The sequence below is a fragment of the Ochotona princeps genome, chromosome 3 (assembly GCF_030435755.1).
Source record: "Ochotona princeps isolate mOchPri1 chromosome 3, mOchPri1.hap1, whole genome shotgun sequence".
In the NCBI taxonomy this organism is placed as follows: Eukaryota; Metazoa; Chordata; class Mammalia; order Lagomorpha; family Ochotonidae; genus Ochotona; species Ochotona princeps.
The window spans coordinates 100,795,519-100,819,430 of record NC_080834.1 but is presented as its reverse complement, the minus strand read 5'-3'; the positions used below and the strand labels follow the sequence as shown (position 1 = coordinate 100,819,430).

Below are 23,912 nucleotides of genomic sequence, written 5' to 3'. Positions count from 1 at the left end.
CAAACCTGCCTGGAGATGCAAGGTCAGAGCATGGAGTGGGAACAGAGCCCACAAGTAGACACCCTGACACTCTGGCCACAGACCTCATGTGGCAAGTCCTGCTCTGGCTAGCTGTGCCAGGCCACCAAGCCCTATCCTTGCTGGGAGCGGTCCAAAGAACCCTGAATCTCAGTCTCTGCATCTGGGAAGGGGCGGGGTCCCCCTTACCTTGGTCGCGTGTGGTTGATGAGCTCTGACACCTGCTGCAAATAATCTGTGCCATAGACTACGACCGGCTCTGAGTCCCCCAACTCCAGCGGTGACAGCAAGAAAGACAGGAACTCAAGCCAGTCCACGGAGGGCGCCAGAGCCTGCGAGCCAGCAAGCGAGCCAGAGAGAACATCTCAGGCTGCCTCGCCTCCCCACAACTCCGCAACCTTCCCAACCTCCCAGCCCCCCCTCCGACTCCAGCAGACCCTTCCCCCACAGATCCACTGCAGCCTGGGAGCTCTTCCCATTGCCATGGCAACAGCTACCGGCTGCTTGGTAACTCCCTTCTGCAATAAATCCTTTTCCAAGCTTTAACAGCTTCTCAGTCTGGGAGCCCAACCACTTGCTATACCGGGAAAACCCACCATGTGTGATATTCAGCTGTGGCACAGAGAGGCAAATATTTTCCTAACAGTTGATAAAATACCATGCCCCTGCCACCGCCCCCCCATCCCCACCCCATGCCCTGGCCTCTCCTGCAGGGCCCCCTCTTCCTCAACCTCTTCTGAGCCCAGCCCCCAAAGGCCAATTCCTGGCACCATTTGGATAGTCTCATGGACATTTCACATAGTCAAGAACACCTTTTTAACCCTAGCCCTCTGGGACAAGAAAGGCTGAGAGCATGTCTATCTGGGAGGGGTGGCCTTGAAAGAGCAGCTGGGAAGCTCAGAGAAGCACTAGGGGCAGCAGCCTCAGGAACATGCCATGAAGGCCAGCCGGCCTGGCCTCCCAACTTCACCCCGGATGTGTCCAGTCCCTCGCCTTCCCCACCTGCAGCTCCATGATGCTCATCTTGTGATAGATCTTCTCCTCGTCACGGCGCTGGTCCTGGGGCACTGTGATGTTGGCCAGCTGCATCTCCAGTTCTAGCACCTGCTGCATCTGCTCCCGCGTGGAGCCTGCCCTTCCACCCAGCAATAACCCCAGCTCCTCCATGTAGTCCAGGTAGGCAGTAAGCACCTGTCAGGACCATCACCTGAGTTACTCCCTGAGCTCAACAACAGGTCCTGCCTGAGGCTGGTGGGGTCTGTCTGCATGAGGCTGCTTAGAGAAGCATTCCTGAATGGCCCAGTATTATTTTATTCTTCACAGAAAGCTTACTCCTGTCTTATTGACATGTGTGTGTGCTTACTTATACCCATTTCCCCAGAGAGAGAGCATTATTCCAGGTTACCACAGCTTACAGCCACTATAAGATGAGGCTGGCCCAAACAAGCTCTCTGTAAAGATCTGTCTGATGGTGGGGGTAGTGGCATGGGGGCATTGTGGCACAGCAGGTTAAGTCATCAAAGCCACTACCTGGGACACCAGTAGCCCCTGTGAGCACCAGTTGGAGTCCTAGCTGCTCCACTTCAAATCAGCTCCCCGCTAGTATGCTTGGGAAAGCAGCAGCAGAGGTTGCCAAGTGCTTGGGCCCCTACAATCATGTGGGTGACCTGGGTAGAATTCCTGGTTCCTGGATTCAGCCTGGCCTAGCCCCTGCTGTTGGTCACCTGGGGAATGAAATTAGCAATGAAAGACCCCTTTCTCTCTTCCTCTGACTTTCAAATAAACATAAAGCTTAAAACAAATCTGTCCAGGGGTGGAACTGCTTCCCACAATGTCGCCTTCTCATTCCCTGAAGCCTTGTGAGTTGGTCCAGCCCATCAGTGGCCATGCACCTACCGTGACCCACCTGCCAGTGGCAACCCCACGTCCTACCAGGCCTCACTCTGGCTGCTTCTGCACTGTTTTCCAGTTCCCACAGGGTAGAAAAAGTCAGCAGCTCCCAGTGTAGACTGAGCTCAGACTCTGCTAAGGGCTTGACATCTAATGTGTCTCCTGTCCTAGGGAGATGAAAGATGCTAGTCACCCCACAAGCTGGCAGGTGCCAGAACAGAGCCCAAGCCAGATGATTCCAGAGATTACAGCACTTCCTTAGGGACCAGGGCAAACAGAAATTGCTGCATCCCCTGCTAACATGCTAGCTCCAGAAGTGAGGCCAGGGGCTGTGCTTTGCTCTGTGCATCCCTGTGGTCCACAGTGCCTGCCACACAGAAGCTGCTCTGATCCCAACCATCCCAGCTCCCACAGACTGCTAAGCACATACCAGCGAGCCATCTCACACTAGACCTTGCCTACTTACTTCCTTCCAGCTTCCGACTTGGGCGGCTGCCCTGAGCCCTGCCTCCACCCTAGTTTTTCTCCTGTTTTACCCTTCTTCATTGTGGTGACTCCCAGATGCCATCACAAGAGCTTCCTGCCCAAGTCCACTGGGGACACACTTGTGCTCCACACCTTCAAAGTGCTGGCTGAAGTTGCTCTCTCTCATCTGCCCCAGCTTCTGCCTGCCCCTGGTTCAGGTGAAGTCCAAATTGCACCTGGGTGCCTAACTTCTGGAGTTCCCCTTTTCATTTCTGTTGGGGTATATCCTGAACTTGACCCACAATGTTCAGCCATCAGGAGTCTGCACATCTCTTTGAAGGACTCAGGCCTCCTCTCCCCTCTCCCTGTGTTTCCACTGCGCAGTCCTCCCCTTCCACGCAGCCCACCTGCACCCTCGCACTAGGCTTGTTCTGGGCTATCCTTTCTCCTCTTTGCCAGCCCCAACACCTGCAAACAGGACAACGGGGTAACAGGACGTTGCATATCCTCACAACACACACATTTAGACAGCAGTGACACCGTCTTATCACTCCATGTCTGGAGGAAGGCCAGGCTGTGGGACAGGAAGGACAGAACAAAGCTTGCCCTCCTGGTTTGTAATGCTCCATGGCTGTCTTCTTGGCCCCTCTCTCTCCCTCCCCCAGCTGCCCTCAAAACATAAAGTTCTCCTTCTGGCCTGTGTTTGTTCCCCACCCCTCTCCTCATACCTCCCCTAAGGCCCTGGCTAGTTCTTCCAGGGGAGGCCCCAGAAGCTCCAGCCTTCATCTTCATTTGTACTGTAAGCCTCCACAAGAGCAACTTGCCTGGCTGCCTGCTGACTTCTCCACACACAAGGTGTCTGGACCCCTCCAGCTCTCATGCCCCACATGTCTGTCACATCCTGGAGTAGAAACTTGCACCCCACATACCTCCTAGCACTGAATGAGGGAGCGGTTAGGATGCCCATTTCAACCTCAGAGAAACTCTCTCACTTGCACAGAGCAGCTGAGCTGGGTTGAAATTCAGGTCTGACCTCAAGTCTTTGCTGGTGACATCACACCGCCTGCTCTGCCTGCACCCGACCCATGTGCCCTAAGCTGTTGTCCCTCCCCAAGGACCCCTCCACTCCACTATCACCCAGCTGTGCAGCCTCAACCCTCCTCTCCCCTCCTCCCTGTCCTAACAGCCTGTCACCCCTAGTCTCTGTTGAGATTGCACTTCCTACCTCCACTTCTCACATCTTCTTCCTGGGCTCTTGTTAACGTTGAGTCCAGAGCCCGACAGAAACTACCCACTTGTGCCCAGGCCCCGTCTTGCATCTAGCATCTATATCTCAGCCAAATGACCTCCCAGGTCTTTCATTTCCCTCCCCTGGAATGTGCAGTGGGCACTCTGAGAGTCCAGGCTGAAGTGTGATGGGACAGCTTTCAGGGTGCCCACCGTCTGGCTGCAGCTCTGCCCACATCACACATCTCCAGCCACTTGCTGCTTTGGACACCCCACACTGCTGACTGCACTCCTTTGCAGGGCCCAAACACACCAGGCCTTCCTTCCTTCTATGCTTTGTTTTCCTGTTCTCTCTACCCAGTGTGTTTTTCTCCAACCCTCTGGATTTTGCATGGTCTGGTGCTTTGGGAAACTTCCTCTGGCTACCTGAGTCTCTCCGGAGTCCTAGAGACAGACCCTCTTTCCAACCTGGGTCTCAGCTCTCTAAGCCCAGGAACTTATCAACACCAGAAGCTCCCTGTGACAATGGCTCTGAACTGTAAGTCTTCCATGGAAACAGTGGGTGCCTACAAAGTGACCTGGGGAGGTGCGGGGTGGAGGGGGCGTGGGGAGAGGAAGAAGGATTATTGGCTTCCTGAGCGACAGTCCAGGCTCACCTTCCCTACCCTGACCTTGGGCAAAGAGTAAACTAAACCAGCATTGGCCTGCCCAGCAGTGGCAGGGACTCCTAAAGATGACCCTTACTTTCTCGTTGGCAGTTTTGTTTAAGTAGTAATCGCGAGAGGGCAGGAAGAGCCCAGATTGGTCCACCTGCAACAGTAAGGAAAGAAGTGAGATCTCATTTCCCTCCCCCCTGCCACCAAGCACAACCTGGACTTCTAGGTAGGAGCTGGGAGGGGCGGAGGGGTGAGGAGCAGGGAGTAGGGAACAGGGACAAGCCCAGCCCCCACCCTGGGATAAGAAAACCTGGGTTCCAAGTCCCTGTCCCTCCCCCAGACCAGCACCTGAATAACATTGCTGTTGGAACTCTTGGAGTCGGCACTGACATAGACGGTAAAAAATGGGGTGGCCCTGTAGGTCCCTGCTACTGCCTTCAGCACCTCCATGAAGTTGTCCTGGTCCCAGGGTCCCGTAATGTTCCACCCACCAATCTGAGGAAAGACCGAGAGTGGTACCCATGTAGCCAGGAAGCTTCCCTCCTCGGAGCTTTCTGGGGTCACATCCTCTCTCACGCCCCCTCTGGTGGTCCACCCCGTCAGTAACCCCACTCAGCCAGTGGCTGGCGGTCTGGAGCAGCCTACTTTGTCAATGAGGTCTCGCAGCGGCTGGGCTCCCAGCTCCTCTATCCGCTCCACCTGTAGGCAGGACAGGTAGAAGCGCTGTGTCTTGCGCTCAGCTTCACTGCTGGAGTTGAAGGTGGTGTTTTCTGTGGGAGGCAGAAGTGCACTGAGGGTGGGGGTCAGGGGGTGTGTCCCTCACCTAGGCTGGTCACAGTCCTGCTGGCTGCGCTCTCAGCAGGCAGACATTCATCCTTAGGGAAACACTAAGGCAATGTACTCCCTGCCCTGTCCACAGAGACGTCGTCCAGTGTAGGAGGACATTGTGACCCGAAAAGGTCAGTGAGCACAGGACTACAGTTGGTTGGATAATATTTGGAGGAGAATAACCAAATGGCTACCTTTTGTATACCTTATTGGATATCATCTGCATATGTATATGAGAACACCTGGTGGAATATACAAGACAAAAGGAGTTCCAAACAAGCATTAATGGTTTTGTTGATAAGCTCAGCACTTCCTCCCTTATCCTATATGACCCTCAGAGTATAAAGTCTGATGCTACTAATAAACCTCGGCTTTTGACCATCAGTCAGGGTCCACGCGTGTTATTATCGGCTCCGTGCACCAAGTCCATCGCTGCGGGACAGCGACAGTCCAGCAATCCCTAAGCACTGTGGCTTCTCAGCATCTATGACACCCTTGTGGTGCAGAAAGAGGCCCCTCCAGTGGCATTCTGCCCCCCTGGTCTGCGTTCCCACAGCAAGGAACGGACAAGCACTTTCTACATGTGGATTTCAATGAGTCCCTGCAAAGTGACAGTCCCTTGTGCTGGGCACCAGGGCCTGTATGAGGCACACACAGCCACACTGCTGACCCCACTCACCAAGCAGGTGCTTCAGTATGGCCTGGTTCTGGTCCCAGAGGCTGTTGAAGGTATTCCATCGGGAGCGCCCATCAGGCAGGGGGTTCCTTCGAATCCAGCCACCGCAGGAGAACTGGTAAAAGTCATCACAGGGGCTCACACTGCGGTCCAGGGACTCCAGGATCTTTCCAGCCACGCGGACGCAGGCCTCCGTGAGACAGGTGCCAGGCGACGGCTCTGTGGCAGGGTGGGAGACTATCAATGGGTCTAGGAAAAGCAACCAGACCCTTGGGGCAGGGCCCTGACCACAAAAGGGCAAAAGGAGGGAGAAAGGCCACTGGGCCCAAGCAGTCTTGGAGAATTTCAGAGGCCCTTGGGCAGCCAGCCAGAGTCCCTGCAGATTCAAGGGTGGGGGGCTGTGGCTGCCTACCACCTACCTCTATGGTGTTGAACCCCTAGGGCCACCAAGCAGCCCACGAGCAGTGCAGCCAGCAGCAGCGAGATCCCAGCCAGTGACAGCTCCAGCTGTGTGCGGGAGCCCAGGAGTGGTCTTGTTGCCTTCCGGAACCCCACCTAGGAAGCAGAGGCACAGATAGCTGCTTCAGCTGCGGGACGGGGATCTGCAATCTCAGGCAGTTTCCAAGAGCCACGGAGCCGCCAAGAAGCTTAAAGGGAGTGAACTTCGGACTTGGAGCCACGAAGCGGGATGAGGGGGCGCCCCGAGCCCCCTCTTTGTGCAACGTCATGGTTGAGTTCGCCTCACCACAGTCCCAGCAGAGGCCGGAGATGGAGCGGACAGAGGTGGGGGTAGGCGACCCTCCAGCACAGCCCAGAGTTCCTGTACGGACCAGGCGTCACGCCAGGGCTGGGAGGGCCTGCTGAGGACGGGAGGACCCCCTTGCCCACCTCCACGGCGTCCGGGGAGGCCCCGCCCTCTACGGGGGTCTCGGGTGCGTCTTCATCCCGCAGCGTGGCCCGCTTGTACTCCACCATCTGCCAGACAGTCGGGGCGCCAGCCGAGGTCAGCCAGAGGGGTGCTGTGCGCTCCCCCTACCCCCGCCCCCGGCTCTGTCCCTGCACCCCTGCCCAGCAGCGACCAAAGCCCTTTCCCACCTGCCAGAGACTTCCCCAGCCAGGATTCCCTCCACCGCACCCCGTACGCAGCCGGAGGTCTTGTCCCATTCCGCCGACCCCATCCGGCTTGGCCCCCTCCACACCGGGCTCTCCTCCCCAGGCCCCTACTCACGTTGCAGCCGCCGCCACCGCCGCCCAGCTCCTGCAGCGCGACGTTCATGGTCGAGTCGGGCCGAGCGGTACCTAGGGCTACCCGCGGCTGGCCCTCTGCCGGGCCGCGGTCCAGGACCCCTGCCCGGCCCCGTCACCGCCGCCGCCCGCCATCACAGCCGAACCGCCGCCCCTCCCCGCCCGGCCGCGGCCGCCCCCGCCCTGCCAAGTCCCCCCTCCCCCCGCGGCGCCGCGCCCGGGGTGGGGGTGGAGAAGGGAAGGAGGGGCTGCGGGTGTGTGGGGGGGTGGGGGGGTGGAGAACCAGACCGCGACTCCGGGCGAATGGCCCTGCTCCCCCCACCGCGACACCCGGGGTCCCTCCACTCTTCCTGAGCCGCCCCCCCATCTCAACAGCATCCATTCTGAAAGCCACCTATGGTTTGTCTTCCTGCGATCCAAGTGCCAACCCAATCTCCAGAACCCAGGCTCTCCCCCAAGCTCCCCAGGCACCTGGGAATGTGCCCTCGAAATAAACATCTTCCCCGAGTAGCACCCGGCAGGCCCCACAGAACTGGGTGTTCCCTAGCATGGAGACCCCAGGCGTCAGACAGGCCGAGCCACAGCCCCAGGCACGGTGCACGCATCACCATCCCCTCACACACGGCGTGGATGCGTGCACTGCACCCCGAGACAACGGGTATGCAGTCCTTGGGTACCCCCCAAGCCTAGGGCAGGGGCAGCGGCAGCGGCAGCGGCAGCATCTATCCAGCTTGCACAGGCGGCCCACCCGGACTCCACTCTCCCGCTGTGGCCTCAAGATGCACTTTTACTCTTCAAGATAATTGCTGTCATCAGATCTTCTCATAAAGGGAAGGTTACAGATGGTGACAAATTGGCAGGGAAAAAAACAGCCACACACAGATATTTAAAGAAAAGACGTGCTAACACTTCTAAGTTGAGGAAAGCAAACCATTTTATTTGGGAGGTTTACAAGAGGAAAAAAAAACCCACTAAGCAATATTTAACTGCTAGGCAATCGTGTGGCATCCATGCATCTGCCATCTGCCTTCCATATTGTCACTCCGTCACCAGGCCTGGCAGTGCCGCCTTCAGCTGGCAGAAGAGTGCCTGGTGTTTTCTACAGTGGGGGAAGGGGCTGCCTCATCCTCCTCCCGCATCAAGATGGCGCCAGAAGTCCATTCCTTTCACCTGAGGCCGGGTCCCCACAATCCAGACCTCCTGACAGGAGGGTGGCTTGGAGGGGTGACAAATGTGCCATCTATTTCTGACCTTCTCCTGCAGAGAGTCCCCACATAGATTGCATGAAAAGTTGCAGGGTCCATCCCAGAATCTCGGGTTCCCAAGCAGGAGACACAACAGTGTTACAACTAGGAGGAAAGATTAGAGATTCTGGATTTAGACCCAGCTTCCTTGTCTGTAAAATGGAAACAAAAATGGCACTTAGAGCCCAGCACAATGGCCTAGTGGCTAAACTCCTCACCTTGCAAGCGCTGATTTTAACCCTAGAAGCCCTGCTTCCCTGGGAAAGCAGTAGAGGATGGCCCAAAACCTTGGGACCCTGCACCTGTGTGGGAGACCTGGAAGGGGCTCCTGGCTTCAGATCGGCTCAGCTCCAGCTGTTGCAGCCACTTGGGGAGTGAATCAATAGACAGATCTTCCTGTCTCTCCTCCTCTCTGTATATCTGACTTTCCAATAAAATTAAAAAATAAATCTTAAAAAAAAAAAAAAAATGGTACTTACTTCAGGGACCATGGTCCTGGCATAGTAAGTTAAGCTCCTGCCTGTGGTGCCGGCATCCCATATGAGCACTGGTTGTAGTCCCAGCTGCTCCGTTTCCTTTCCAACTCCTTGGGAAAGCAGCAGAGGATGGCCCAAGGACTTGGGCCCCTGCACCCACATGGAAGGCCTGAAAGAAGCTCTTGGGTTTGGCCTGGCTCAGTACTGGTCATTACGGCCACTTGGGGAGTGAACCAGGGTATGAAAGATTCTCTCAATCTCTTCCTCTCTCTGTAACTCTCTGCCTTTCAAATAAATAATAAATAATCTTTAAGAACAAAACAAACTTTAAAAACAAAGAAGTAGTGCTGTGCCACAAGGCCCATCCTTGACTCAGCTTTTTGTTTGGAAGTACTAAAACCATTGTAGCCATTTTTTTTTTCTGTTTGTTCATCTCACCCTTATTTATAAATACTGAAGAAGGAAGAGTGGGGCAAGTGTTTGGTGTAACAGTTAAGGTGCCACGTGGGACACCACATCCCATAGTAGCCTGTGATCAGGTCCTGGATCGGCTCCTGAACCCAGCTTCTGAAGAAGGCACACTCTGGGAGGCAGCAGGTGAAGTCTCAAGTACACGGGTGTCTGCCATCCACACTGATATCCACACTCCTGACTTTGGCCTGATGGAACTCCAGCTGTTGTACGTATTCGGTGAATGAACCAGCATATGGGATATTCTTGTTCTGCCTCTCTGCTTCCCAAATTAAAATATTTTTGAAAGGGGGCAGCAAATGGAATCAGTGTGCAACATTGGAAGACTTGTGAAATAAATCAGATGTACTTATAATGGGACACACTATGCAACACTTACAAATGATTTGAGTTAATACACTGGGGAACTGTTCTTTACATGGGATTAAGTGGAAGAGCAAAGGGATTACAAAATCCCTTGGGGTAGGGCTGGTGTTACAGTACAGTGAGTTAGGCTGCTGTCTTCCAGGTCAGTATCTCACAGGAGGTGCTGGTTCAAGTTCTGGCTTCTTTCGATCCAGTTCTCTGTTAATGTGCATGGAGAGGCAGTGGAAGATGGCCTGAATGCTTTGACCCCTACTTCCAAGCAGGGAAACCCTGATGAAGTCCCAGGCTCCTGGCTTTGGCCTGACCCAGTCTAGGCTGTTGAAGCCATCTGAGGAGTGAACCAGAAGCTAGGTCTCTCTCTCTCTCCGTAACTCTGCCTTCCAAGTGAAGATGGGAGTTGGAGCAACTAGCACCCATATGGGATGCCAGCATCACAGTGGCTTGCTATACCACAATACTGATCCCTAAATTAATCTTAGAATACACACATACACATCAGAATTTCTTGGGGCCAGGTGTTTGGTGCAATGGTTAAGTCGCACCTTGGGACACCAGAGTGCCTGATTTGAACCTTTATTGCTTCTCTTTAGATCCATGCACATCCTGGAGACAGCAGTTGATGGCACAAGTGATCAAGTTCCTGCCACCCAGATGACAGACCTGATTGTGACTGTGGCTCCCACTTTTATCTTACCCTTCTCCCGCTTCTGCAAGCATTTGGTGAGTGAACCAGTGGGTGGAAGATCTTCGTGTCTCTGCCTTTAAAAGGAGCAAAAGTGAGCACACACATACAATCTAGAGCCAGTATGGTGGCACAGCCAGTGAAGCAACCACTCATGATGCTAGCATCCCATACTGGATGGAATGCTGACGGCAATCCTGATTAGCCTCCTTCTGATCCAGAAACCTGCTAATGTACGTGGAAAGGCAACGGAAGATGGCATAAATATTTGGGCCCCAGTACCCCAAGACCTGGAAGACCTGGCTAGAAATTTTTGGCTTCAGGGGCTAGCATCTGGCTCAATAGGCTAATCCTCGCTGCTGCTGTGGAGCCAGTATCCCATGTGGGGACTGGTTCATGTCCCAGCTGCTCCACTTCTCGGGCAGCTCCCTGCTTGTGGCATGATTAAGCAGTAGAGGATGGCCCAAGTCCTTGGGACCTTGCAACCCATGTGGAAGACCTGGAAGAAACCCCTGGCTCCTGATTGACTCAACTCTGGCCATTGTGATCACTTGGGGAGTGATCCAATGGATGGAATACCTCTCTGTGTCTCACCTTCCTTTTCCCTACAAAATATGCCTTAAAATAAAAATAACTAAATCTTTGAAAAAGAAAGAAGGAAATTTCTGGCTGCAGCCTGGCCCAGCATGTCCATCGGAGTCAATTGGGAAGTAAACTAGTGGATAGAAGACATCTCTATGTATCACCTTACTTTTCTTTTTTTTTTTTTCACCTTACTTTTCAAATAACTTTTATTTCACTTTTGTGAAGCAAAATGTATAAGATCTCAGGTTGAAAAAAAAAGATTGGAAAGATACCAGACTGAATGTCAAAAACAATATATCTGAGAGCCAGCACTGTGCCACAGCAGGTTGGGCTGTGGCTTTTTCACATGCAACCCAATTGGAGTCCTGGCAGCTCAGCTATTGATCCAACTCCCTGCTGTTGTGCCTGGAAAAACAGTGAAGGGTGGTCCAAGGGCTTGGGCTTCTGCCTCCCACATGAGAGACCCATGTGGGCCACCGGGACATGAACCGGCACCCATATGGGATCTTGGTGCGTACAAGGCAAGGACTTTAGCCACTAGGTTACTGCACTGGACCTCATTCTGCCTTTTTAAATAAGTGAAAATGGATCTTTGATAGGGAAGGGGGAGAATATATCTAACAATAACATTGCTTGAATTTTTTTTTTTTCAAATTTATTTCAGGGCCCAGCGTGATGGCCCAAATCCCGCCCAGTGGCTAAATCCTCGCCTTGATGAACTGGGAATATGGGCACTAGTTCATGTCCCAGCTGCTCCACTTCCCATCCAGCTCCGTTTGTGGCATGGAAAAGTAGTGGCATCTGGCCCAAAGCCTTGGGACAATACACCCATGGGGGAGACTGGGAAGAGGCTTTTGGATTCAGATTGGCTCATCTACAGCTATTGCGAGTATTTGGGGAATGAACCAGCAGTTAGAAGATTTAAATATATATATATATATATATATATATATATATATATATATTTCATAGCTGTGGTGTCCTGGCAGCTAAAAGTCCTTGAATGCACTGGGATCCCATATGGGCACTGGTTCTAATCCCGGCAGCCTAACTTCCCATCCAGCTCCCTGCTTGTGGCCTGGGAAAGTAAGAACGGCCCAAGGCCTTGGGTTCCTGCACCCATGTGGGAGACCTGAGGAGGTTCCTGGCTCCTAGCTTCGAATCGGCGCAGTATCGGCTGTTGCGGTTACTTGGGGAGTGAATCATCGGACAGAAGATCTTCCTCTCTGTCTCTCCTTCTCTCTGTATATATGACTTTTCAATAAAAATGAATAAATGTGAAAAAAAATATTCAAGAGGTGGAAAGTCAGCGAAAGTTCCTATGCACTGGCTCACTTTTCCAAATCCCTGAAGTAGCTGAGACTGTGTGGGGCCATAGTTGGAAGATGAGAACTCAGGGCAGCTCTGCCACAAGGGTAGTCAGGACCAAATCACATGAGCCATCACTACTGCTTTCCAGGGTCTGTGTTAGCAGGAAGCTGCAACCAAGTGCTGGGGACCTGAACCACATATGCTGACGTGGGACTTGGGTGTCTTACTGCTCATGAGTGAAATATTTTTAATTCCTCCTTTATATTTTTCTGTTTAATAATACCTAATATGTTTTTTTAATTTATTTTTATTACAAAGTCAGATATACAGAGAGGAGGAGAGACAGAGAGGAAGATCTTCCGTCCGATGATTTACTCCCCAAGTGGGCACAACGGCCAGTGCTGCGCCGATCCGAAGCCGGGAACCAGGAACCTCTTCCGGGTCTTCCACGCGGGTGCAGAGTCTCCCATGCGGGTGCAGGGTCCCAAAGCTTTGGGCCATCCTCAGCTACTTTCCCAGGCCACAAGCAGGGAGCTGGATGGAAAGTGGGATTAGAACTGGCGCCCATATGGGATCCCGGGGTGTTCAAGGTGAGGACTTTAGCCGCTAGGTCACGCCGCCGGGCCCCAGTAATACCTAATATGTTTTTAAAACTTATTTTTTATTTGAAAAGCAGATTTAAAAATATATATGAAAGCATTCTCTCTTTTTTTTAAGATTTATCCATTTTTATTGGAAAGACAGACACACAAAGAGAAGAGAGAGAGGAATATCCTCTGTCCAATGACCGCAACAGCTGGTGCTGCACCAATCCGAAGCCAGGAGCCAGGAACCTCCTCCAGGTCTCCCATGCGGGTGCTGGGTCCCAAGGCTTTGGGCTGTCCTCGATTGCTTTTCCAGGCCACAAGCAGGGAGCTGGATGGGAAGTGGAGCCACTGGGACCAGAACCGGTGCCCACATGGGATCCCAGTGCGTTCAAGGCGAGGACCCCAGCCACTAGGCCACAGCGCCAGGCCTGAAACCATTTTCTTTCAAAAAAAAATTTATTTACTTTTATTGGAAAGATTTACAGAGAGAAGAGACAGAGAGAGAGATCTTCCATCTGCTAGTTCATTTCCCAAGTAGCTGCAATAGACAGAGCTGAGCTGAGCGGAAGCCAGGTTCCAGGAGCCTCCTCTGGGTCTCTCACACAGGTGCAGGGTCTCAAGGCTTTGAACTGTGCTTGACTGCTTTCCCGGGCCATTAGCAGGGAGTTGGATGGGAAGTGGAGCAGCTGGAACACGAACTGGTACCCATTCCTGTGCATGCAAGGCAAGGACTTTAGCCACTAGGCTACTGCGCTGGGCCCTGTAAGGCAGATCTACAAAGAGGAGAGAGAGAGAATCCTCGTCCATCAGCTGATTCACTCTCCAAATGGCTACAACGGCCATAGCTGAGCTGATCTGAGGCCAGGAGCCAGAAACCTCCCACATGGGCTCTGGGTCCCAAGGCTTTGGGCCTGACAGCTGGAACTGAACTGACCAGAAACTGGGAGCCTGGAGCCTCTTTCTGTTCTCCCATCAAACACTGGGGCATCCCCTGCTGCTCTCCTAGGCCATAAGCAGGGAGTTAGATTGGAAGTGCAGCAGCTGGGACATGAACTGGCACCCACATAGGATGCCATTGCTGATAAGTAGGAAATTAGTCTGTTGAGCTACAACGATAGCCCAAATAGCTAACACTTCAATATTAACCTAAGCACTCTATGTTCGATGACTTCTGTGATTCTTGCAAGGCTCCAGTAAGATAGTCTATTGATATCATTGGCTCTGTTTTACAGCTGGAGACTCTAAAACATAGGAAGCTTAACAACTGACCCAAGTCAGAGGGAAGACAGAATCTTGATTTGATTCAGACTTTTTTTTCTTAACAGATTTATTTTTATTGTGAAGTTAGATGATCTACAGTGAGAAGGAAAGACACAGAGAAAGATCTTTCCTGGTTTACTCCCCAAGTGGCTACAATGGCCGGAGCTGAGATGATCTGAAGCCAGGAACCAGAAGCCTCTTTGGGACTCCCATGCAGGTACAGGGTTCCAAGACCTTGAACCATCCTTGGCTGCTTTTCCAGGCCATTAGCAGGGAGCTGGATGGGAAGTGGAGCAGCCAGGACATGAACCTAGTACCCATATGGGGTGCTGGCACTTGCAGGTAGAGGATTATCCAATTCAGCCATTGCACCAGGCCCTAACTTCAGATTCTTAATCACTATAATACTCTCTTTCCAAAGGTAACTGATTTGGGGCCCGGCGCGATAGTGTAATGGTTAAGGTCCTTGCCTTGAATGCACCAGGATCCCATATGGGCACCGGTTCTAATCCCGGCAGCTCCACTTCCCATCCAGCTCCCTGCTTGTGGTCTGGGAAAGCAGTCAGGGATGGCCCAAAGCCTTGGGGCCCTGCACCCGTGTGGAAGACCCGGAAAGAAGTTCCTGGCTCCTGGCTTTGCACCAGCCCTTGAGGCCACTTGGGGAGTGAATCATCGGATGGAAGATCTTCCTCTCTGTCTCTCCTCCTCTCTGTACATCTGCCTTTCCAATAAAATAAATAATTTTTTTTTAAAAAAGGTGACTGATTTGTCTAGGGGGCTGCAGTGTGATGTTGGTAAGTGAACTAGGACTACATAGTCTGTTTTTTTTTTTAATCATTAAAACTACTTTGCTGCAATGTAAGATACACTAGAAGAACACAGAATAAAAGATGCAATCCATTCTTCTGCTGCTGGGATCATAGCACCCTAATTAGAGATAGCCATAACCATTTGTATGCATTTACATACATAAACATATTAAACAATAAATGCTCACAAATGTGTGTGTGCACATGTATGTACACTTCCCACATACGTGAAATCATAGTCTATCCTTGTTTGGTGATATTTTGGTAGGTCAAGGAGGTCTTACTATGTCTTTTCATACAAGTCTGGCTCTGCTCTTGTAACTTTTTAAAAAATAATCTATAAGCTCCTTTTATTTTATTTTAAAATATTTATTTGGGGCTGGCGTTATTGTGCAGTGGCTTAAACCATCATAGCAACAACATCCTATATGCATACCAGTTCGATTCTAGAGTGCTGCACTTCCAATCCAGTTCCCTGCTAGTATGCCTGTGAAAGCAGCAGAAAATGGTCCTGCACCCACATGGGCAACCAGAAGAAGCTCCTGGATGCTGGCTCCAGCCTGGTGTAGCTCTAGCCCCTGCAGCCATTTGGGAAATGAACCAACAGATGGAAGACCTCTCTCTCTGTGTGTAACTCTGCCTTTCACATACATAAAATACATACTAAAAATTATTTATTTAGGACAGACACAGTGGCATGGAAGGTTAGCCTTCTGTCTGTATTACCAACATCCTATGTGGATGCCAGTTCATGTGTCAGCTGCTCCACTTCCAACCCAACTCCCTACTTATAACCTGGGAAAGCAGTGGAGTCTGGCCTAGGTCGTTGGTCCCTGCACCCACATCACGACCCTGAAGAGCTCCTTGCTCCTGGATTTAGACCATCTGCCAGTGTGGCTATTTAGGGAGTGAATCGGTGATGGATCTCTCTCTCTCTCTCTCTCTCTCTCTCTCTCTCTCTCTCTCTCTCTCTCTCTCTCTCTCTCTGTATAACTCTGCCTTTTCAATACAAATAAGTAAGTAAATATATAAATAAATATTTAGTTATTTGGAGATAGAGTAAAGAGAAAGTGAGAATGAGAGAGAGAATCTTCCACTCCCCAAAAGGCTGAATTGGTTGGGGCTGGACTAGGCAGAAGCCAGGACCTGGAGCTCCTTCTGGGTCATCTTCAGCTGCTTTTCCAGGTTTATTAGCAGTCTTTGAACCAGTGCCCATATGGGATGACAGTGTCAGAGGCAGTAAGTCTACTCATCACACCATAAAGCCAGTCCCATTTTAAAAGAAAAACAGGTAGAGACAGAGAGAACAGAGAGGGCGATAGAGAGTTGTGAGGGGCTCCCGATAAGAGCACCCACATCCACAGGTTCCCTCCATACCTGCCCACAATGACCAAGGGCCAGGTCTGGCTAAAACTGGGAGCTGGAGACTTCATCCTGGTTTTCCTTGTGAGTGGCAGGAACCCAGTGACTCAGTCATTATTGCTGCCTCCCAGGGTCTACAATAGCAGCAATGCTGGAGCCAGCATGCAGATTGGAACACCTTCCATCTGTGGCATCCTAACTGCTAGGCCACTAGAGAGACTTTCCTACCTGAGATGGGCAGGGAAACAGGACTTCAGAATTTCTGGAGAAGATTAGAAATTGAAAACCTTCTCAGGGTTTTTACACTACAGCTGAAGCTTGAACACAGTATTGCAGCATTGTTGCACTGCGGTCTTCTGCTTTAACTAGAACCCACTACACAGAGATTTTGGATCCAGGACCTAACCAAGTGAATTCTGGGTTAAGTTGTTTTTCTTGCAATCTCCCTGGTTCTTGGGAGAGAGAAGGTAATTATTTCAAGTCTTCATGCAGTGCCTTCATCCTTGGCAAGAACCTTCCTGGCCGCCTGGAGAATACTGTGCCCTTAGCCGGTTACCTTCCAAGACACTCACCTCCCCTGCGCATTGTTTGATTTCATCCCGCAAATATGTCCTCAGTCCTACATCTCATCATCCGTGTTATGCAAATACACGGAGGGGAGGATGGAAGACCAGAAAAACACATACCTAAGGCTTTCTGTGAATTTCCTATAATGTCATAAATACCGATGGATTGAATTCTTTTTCCCGCGGCAATTACAAGACCTCCGGCTCAAGATTGCTCAGAAAGTGGCCAAGTCAGGATGGAGCTCATTGCTGCTACTTCCAGTAGGGATAGAATTTTCTGGATTCTCTGCTTAGCTCAGCCTCCCCTGCCCTGCCCTTCCAGGCTGGTCCTCCGCCTCCAGTTTTCGCCTTGCTCCCAGGAACTAGGACGGGTGGAAGACCATTCCATAAGGATGGCGATCCAGGTTTCTTATCCGGGGTAAGCCTGTGCTTCCAGGCACCCTCTGACACCACCCCTCGCCCTCCCTTCTCCCAGAGGCAGGCACCGCCGCACTGGCCTCGGTGTCCCCAGAACGAACACTAGACGTTGAGGTGTTGTAGTAGAAAGAGACCTGACTCTCAGTATCCCATTAGCTGAGCGATGCGGTTGCACTACAAAGGAGGAAAGCGCCTCCACCCGGCGCGGACTGAACCCGTGGGGACGATTATTACCTTATCGGAGCTGTCGTCACTGTGGCTGCACGTGCAACGTCCCGCCCCTCCGAGGCCAGAACCGAAGCAAGGGAGCGGGTAGGTGACGCTGCCGCTGACGGACGGCCAGGGCGAGGGTGCGCAGCGGAGAGCGAGGGCTCCCATCCGCCCTGCGAGAACCCTCCCGTGTCCCCGGCAAAAAGGGCGGGGGGCGCCCTTCCTTCCCCTCCTCTCCTCCTCGGGCCACACAGCATTAGCGCACGGCGCGTCCTCAGGCGCTCCGGGCTTCCCCGCGTCACCCGCAGCCGGGGCGCCCCCCGCGACGCTGCCATTCATTCCTCCCACACGGCAGGCGCAGCGCGGGCCTCTGAGAAGGGGCGGGGAGCGAGGCAACTGCGGCGCGCGGCGGGCGCTTTGAGTCCGGGTTTCCGCGCCAGCTGCGGGCTTCGGAGCATGGGAGAGTCCGGGGCGCGCCCGTCGGCCGTTTCTAGCCCCTCATCCCACCCCACCGCAAGAAACATACAAGACTATGAAAGTCGCGATGGCCCGGAGACCATGCCGCCTGGCACAGAGATAGTTACAAAAGCGTAAAGACACGTGAAGCAGAAGTAAAACAGAGACCGTAACGGTACGGATACAGACACGCTGACAGGCAGACACACAGCTAGGCAGACGCCGCACAGATCCCCGTCTGAGCCGCAAGACAATCAGGTTTCAGAGCGCTCTAACCGCGCAGGCACCATCCCCTGGCCCGAGCAGCCTGGGCGCGCGTCCCGCGCCTCCGTGCCTTCTCCAGTCGTCGCCCGGTTCCCGATCCTGCCTGCCGCGCTGCTGGCCCGGCTGCAGCCGTCCGCGCCCCTCCCCGGTCCCGTCCCCAGCTCCCCCTCGCACACTTCGGGGTCGGACCCTCCCTCTCACTTCCTAGGTACACCGGGATCGTTCCCGCATCCCCCGATCCCGGTCCCGCCCCTCCCGCCAGATCCACGTGCGGACCGTTCCCGCCGCCGTGCGGGACCCTCCAGACGTCGCGCCCCCAGCTCCAGCTTGCAGCACCTTGGGGCGCGCGGCACCCCGCCCCTCCCCCGGCCGGCCACTGCCGCCCCGCCTCCGCCGCGCCCCGCCCTCCGTGCTCTGCCGCAGTCGGGCGCTCATCGTCATTCCGCTCTCGCCGCCGCCGCCCCCGCCCCCCGCGCGCCGCCCCCGCCCGGTCCCCGCCACCGCCGCCGCCTGCCCAGCGGCCCGGGAGGCGGAGGCGCGGGGGAGGAGGCCCCGCTTGGCTCCGCAGCCCCGGATGCTGCATGACTTCATCCTTCCGCCGGCTCCCCTGCTGAGCTAGGGCCGGTCCGGCCAGCCAGCCCGCCGCCCGCGACCCGCTGCAGTCCCGCGCCCGCCCCGCGCCCGCCATGTCCGAGATCCTGCCCTACAGCGAAGACAAGATGGGCCGCTTCGGCGCAGACCCCGAGGGCTCCGACCTCTCCTTCAGCTGCCGCCTGCAGGACACCAACTCCTTCTTCGCGGGCAATCAGGCCAAGCGACCCCCCAAGCTGGGCCAAATTGGCCGAGCCAAGCGAGGTACGCGGCCCGGGCCCGGAGTCGCCGCCTGACCCAGAAACCCTCCGCCGGGCATCCCCCGCGGCCTCTACTTCCCCGCCGAGCGGCCGCAGCTCGTGCCGCAGACCAGCGCAGCCAGCCAGTCACTCTCCGGCCCGGGTGGGAGGCGGGAGGGGGGTCCCCGCCGCAGTACGGTGTCCCTCTCCTCCCCTCTCCCGGGAACACAGTGCCCCGGATTCGATGCTCTCCACCTCTGGAAGCAGAGCCCAGGGCGCCCTGGCGAGGGGGAGGGGCCGGTCGGGGCATTTGGGGCTTCCTTGCAAGTGGAAGGCGGGGTGGGCCGAACCTTGGGAATCAAAGCTGAATTGGTGGAAGCTACGGGAGAGACCTTCGGGCCGAGTGGGGCGTCGCATTGGGGGGATGGGGGAGGGAGGGGCGTGCGATTGCCCTGGTTGTTTGCATAGGGGAGAGGGACTCTGTTGCTGCCACGGTCAGAAGAGGGGTTCTAGCCGCCAAGAGTTTTGGGCAGGGGGTAGTGCTAGAGTAGCTGGCATTCCGCTTGAGCCCTATTCACTGAGGGGGTTCCATTAAGGGTTGAAGGGGGAGGGATGTTCCTTGAGCGAGAGGTTTCTGATCATCTCTGAAGGCAGCATCAGGGTGGGCAGAGAGCTGGAGCCTTTGGCAGAGGGGCGTTCCACCAAGGGATAGGGAAGCAAAGGCCTGAGAGAGCCAGGCTTGGCCGCGGCTGGATCGGCCACAGAGTTGGGCAAGGGAGGGATCGGTGGCGCTGGCATTCGAGGGGCACCGCTGGGCTCCGGGCAAGTAGCCCGCGCGGGCTGACGCGCTTTCTCCCTGCGCAGTGGTGATCGAGGATGACCGGATAGACGACGTGCTGAAAGGGATGGGGGAGAAGCCGCCGTCCGGAGTGTAGACGCGCCGGCTCGGGCGGCGGGCTCCGGGCCCAGCCCCGCAGCGGCCAGGAGCGCGGGCCGGCGATGCGGCTGCCGGCGCCCCCCGCCCCGGCCCAGGCGCCCGCGGGCGGGGGCTGCAGGGCCGCGCCGCCGCCGCCGGGTCAGTGTCGCTGCCGCCGCTGCCCGACGCTCCGGAGCTGTCCGCTTCAGCACCACGGCGGCAGCAGCGGTGGCGCGGACCGGCCCGGAGCCCGCCACCGCGCTCATGCACTTTAGAACCTCGGGCCGTAGCCCTACCCCGCACCGGAACGGACAGAGACCCGCGGTCCCCAGCTCCCGGTCCGCCCCCTCCTGCACGGCTCCCCCGCCCCGCCCCCTCCGGCTAGTACGGTCTGCAGACTGGACGGCTGCCGGTGTCGGACCGTGTGCGTGGCCAGGGATGTTTGGCTGCGTATTTGCATGAGCTTCCCACCCACCTGAGTCCAGCCCTCAGGGCCGCTCCTCACCCCTGCCCCACCCCTGTCTGGCGTGACCCCAGCCTCAGCCTCTTTCTAAGGGACTTCCTCAGCACATTTGTATTTTTATATCCGACTCTTTGTTTACTGGCTCCACTCATGGTTCGTGCCCCTCCTCAACCCCTTACCCCCCACCACCCAACCTAGTCTCCACCAAGCTCTTCTGCGCCTGGCAGATAGGACGGGTGTTGAGGCTGAGCTGGGCCAAGCTCCAACATGGTAACCAATCCCATGGCCAGTCTATCCAGGCTGGACCCCAGGAGGCTGTGGGGCAGACCCCTCTCACCAAGGTTTCAACCTCCTTAAGGGCCCAGATCTGATTTTACCTTGGACCCCTGCGTCCTGTCCCTGAGAAGCCAGGAGACTGCTGTGCACCTTCGGATGACACCTGTGGCCCTGGCGATGTTCTCAATCCAGGGGTATCCTTTGTAAATGTCCCTGTCTTCACTGTACCAGGAGTGTGTGAATAAACACAGACCTCCTTGTGTGTGTTGCCCGCTGCTTCTGTCGGCCGTGGATCCAGGCCAGAATGGGAGGAGAACAGCTATGTGGGAATTTCCAGTGCATGTTGCTGGCCGGGGTGGGTTACCCACCATGCTGGACAGGTCCCTGGGGTTGAAGCTGGAGGCAGGGTCAGAAGCATAAAGCAATCTGGATTCCAAGTCTGCAGCCTCAGGTGGATAAATACAGGCTGGTCGGGCGTCTCTGAGGCTGGCTGGTGTACAGAGAGCTTATGCTGAGCTTTATTGAAGGGGATGGAATCATGGGTAGTTCTTGGGGGAGGCAGATGGAGAACCCAGGACAGCGTTGAGGAATCGAATTGAACCTGAGCTGTACTGGGACACATGAGCTTGTTCTTAGATATGAGGCAGCTCAGGGGTGAGCACCTCAGATACCACCTCCAGCTGGAGTCAGGAATTTCAACTGCTTGAGACAGCCAGAGTGGAAAGGCCAGATGCTGGGAGGACTTTGCTTCTGGCCTCACAGCTGGATGGTGCTGAGGAAGTCCTCGGGATCCGAGTCCTGAAGGAAGCAGGGTGAGGCAGGAGGCCTGGGGGGTGACAGGAGCTGGGCCCCCAGGGCCAGCTGGGCTGCACTGAGCTCACCACCTTTATGCATGAGGTAGAGATGGAAATGGAAACCACTGCCGTAGGTTGCATGCCTCAGGGACCAGCCGTAATGGGCTTGGGCATAGTGTCTGACCCGAAAGTGGGGGGCAGCAGAAGTCATGGAGAGGAACCGGCCCCCAGGGACCAGCACCCGGCTCACCTGCAAAGCAGACGGAGAAGCTGTCAGTGAGGAGTCACGCTCCAGATTTGTAAAGGTCAGTGCTTCCTGCGATGGCCTCCCTGGGCTGACTTCAGGCACTCTACATGGTAAGCTCAGCCTTTCCTGGCTAACAGTAAGCTACTTTTTGCTTCTGGCTGCAACAGCGGAGTAAGGCTATCTTCTAGCTAGGTGAGGAGTACAAGAGTGCTGTCAGATGCAGGGGATACTGCTTTCCTGTCAGCTGCTCTCCTCCCAGTCTGTGTCACCTGTTTGAAACCTGTGCCACCTCATCCCTATGCAACCCAGTGGCCAAACATCAGCCTGGGTGAGGCTGGCTACTTTAAGCTCGCTCTAATTTCAGCCCAGCAGCTTCACCTTACTCTAAAATGTGTCCTCTGGCTTCTGAGTTCATCCAACCCCTGAAGTGTCAACCCCTCACCCCACTTGACCATCTGCGCTTCTCTCTCATTGCCTCCTCACCTCACTCAGCACCTGGTCCACAGTTTGGACACCTTCAGAGGAGATAGTCCAGGGATCGTGTTCTCCAGCCAGCAGGGCATCCAGAGTGCCCTTCTCAAGTACCACATCGAAGGAGGCGCTGGAGAAGTCCAGTGCCCGCACATCCATGGTCTCCCAGCGCAGACTGGGCACATGGGCATAGCGGGTTTGCATGGCGGCTACCACAACTGATGAGTAGTCGATGCTGGTCACATCAGGGAAGCCTCCAAGGAATAGCTCGTAGCTCAGGGCGCTGTTCCCGCAACCTGGAGTGGGAAGGGATGGGTGGCAGAAAAGCCAGCCTGCCTTCAGTCCTCACCTTCCTGATTATCCATCTTCTCTTGGTCCCGTTTTCTCTCTATCCAAACATGCCCCCACCCAGACACATAGCTGGACATAAATCTTGGCTACCTCATTCCAGGCTGGGAGGGCTAAGGCAAACTGCTCACATAATAAGAATATGGGCTCCTTGGTCACGGAATGAAAAACATGTCTAACCCATATGTACAGCATGATTTTCTGCTTTTAAGAAGCAAACATCCCAGGAGTAGCTGAGGGAGCCCTGAACTTAGGAAGCTTCTAGTCACATAGCCAATTCAAGTCATTCTACTTTTCAATTCTCAGTTTGTGCAAACTGAGAATGGGGATAATACTGGAATCCAAGGCTAGAATACCATGTTCAGAATTTTATTTACTTACTGAGTTGAGAAGGGGGTGGGGGAAAAGAGCAGAGATTGTGACCTGCTGCTACATTCCCTAAACGTCCTGATGCATGCCAAAGCTGGGAGCTGGGAACAACGCAACCCAAGGCTCCTGGCCTGCCTGTGCCATCACTCCTGCCTCTCAAGGTCCATACTGGCAGGAAGCTGGAAAGGGGAGCTGCAGCTGGGGTCAGGGACTAAGCTCAGGGACTTTGTTGTGGGAGCTGGTGTCCTAACTGCTAAGCTAAATGTTGGCTCCCCAGAAGATTGTTACTCTCAAGGTAACATCTAACCTATTCCAGAACTTCAGAAGACAGCCACCCTGGGAAGGCTTCATGGCAGAAATGACTATCCTACTTTGGTTTTACGTGTTTTAAAAATTTATTTAAATTTACTTTTCTTTCTTATTTATTTGAAAGAATTACTGAGAAAGAGGAAAAGACAGATCTTCCATTTGCTGGTTCACTCCTCAGATGGTTGCAATAGTTGGGGCTGGGCTAGGTCTGGAACTGCATGTGGATAGCAGGGGCCCAGACACTTGGGTCATTTTTCACTGCTTTTGCAGGTTGCTGGACGGGAAGTAGAACAGCCAGGACTCCATTCCATGTTCATATGGGATGGCTTCGCAGGTGACATGGCTTAACCTGTTTCGCCACAACCCAGCAGAAGGGAAACCAGGTGGGGATACAACCGAGGTGGCCCTGTAGTTCTCCATGCTGGCTCTGCTGCGTAGTTAAGAGTCTCTGTCCTTGAGGAGCTCAGGCTCTGGCGGAAAAAGCCACTGTGGAATCAGGCACTGCACTGGCCACCCAAGGTAATGAGTATTGTAATGGCACCAGGCTGTAGGGACACACAGGAGGGCCAGCCAGAAAGTTAAGGGGAGCTGAGAACCAGGCAGGGTCTTGGGGGAAAATGTGCAAACTAGCAACACTGTGAGAAGTGTCTGCACATTCTCCAGGAGGGCAGGTGTCAGGCTGGGGAAGGCTGGACACTAGACGAAGGGGTGTGGATCTGTGGCCCAGTGGGCATGACTTCCTTAGAAGATGCAGTAGCCTCTGCAGGGCCCTCTAGTGGCCAGTCTCCACCTGAGAGCACAGCTGGATGACAGCTTTC

General features: G+C 54.4%; 2 protein-coding genes across 4 annotated transcripts in view; one reads left to right on the top strand and one right to left on the bottom strand.

Annotated features, from left to right (window-relative positions):
* ECE2 (endothelin converting enzyme 2) overlaps window positions 1-23,912 on the bottom strand; it is a 34,388-nt gene that overhangs the window by 5,908 nt on the left and 4,568 nt on the right. The window contains exons 2-10 of one of the 3 annotated variants that reach the window (XM_058662165.1): window positions 22,081-22,364; window positions 6,649-6,735; window positions 6,180-6,315; window positions 5,764-5,979; window positions 4,902-5,026; window positions 4,605-4,751; window positions 4,345-4,410; window positions 1,021-1,209; window positions 208-350 (exon numbers count right to left, since the gene is read on the bottom strand). In XM_058662165.1, coding sequence (XP_058518148.1) covers window positions 208-350; window positions 1,021-1,209; window positions 4,345-4,410; window positions 4,605-4,751; window positions 4,902-5,026; window positions 5,764-5,979; window positions 6,180-6,315; window positions 6,649-6,735; window positions 22,081-22,364 — 1,393 coding nt within the window. Of the gene's footprint in view, window positions 1-207; window positions 351-1,020; window positions 1,210-4,344; window positions 4,411-4,604; window positions 4,752-4,901; window positions 5,027-5,763; window positions 5,980-6,179; window positions 6,316-6,648; window positions 6,736-6,988; window positions 7,186-21,047; window positions 21,601-22,080; window positions 22,365-23,912 lie in introns of those variants that run through there. The other 2 variants (XM_004577750.3, XM_004577751.2) reach the window with 2 other exon arrangements.
* Window positions 18,527-20,818, top strand: CAMK2N2 (calcium/calmodulin dependent protein kinase II inhibitor 2). Its single transcript, XM_004593274.2, has 2 exons — window positions 18,527-18,926; window positions 19,766-20,818. The coding sequence occupies exons 1-2, from the start codon at window positions 18,758-18,760 to the stop codon at window positions 19,834-19,836; spliced, it is 240 nt and encodes a 79-aa protein (XP_004593331.1). The 5' UTR covers window positions 18,527-18,757; the 3' UTR covers window positions 19,837-20,818.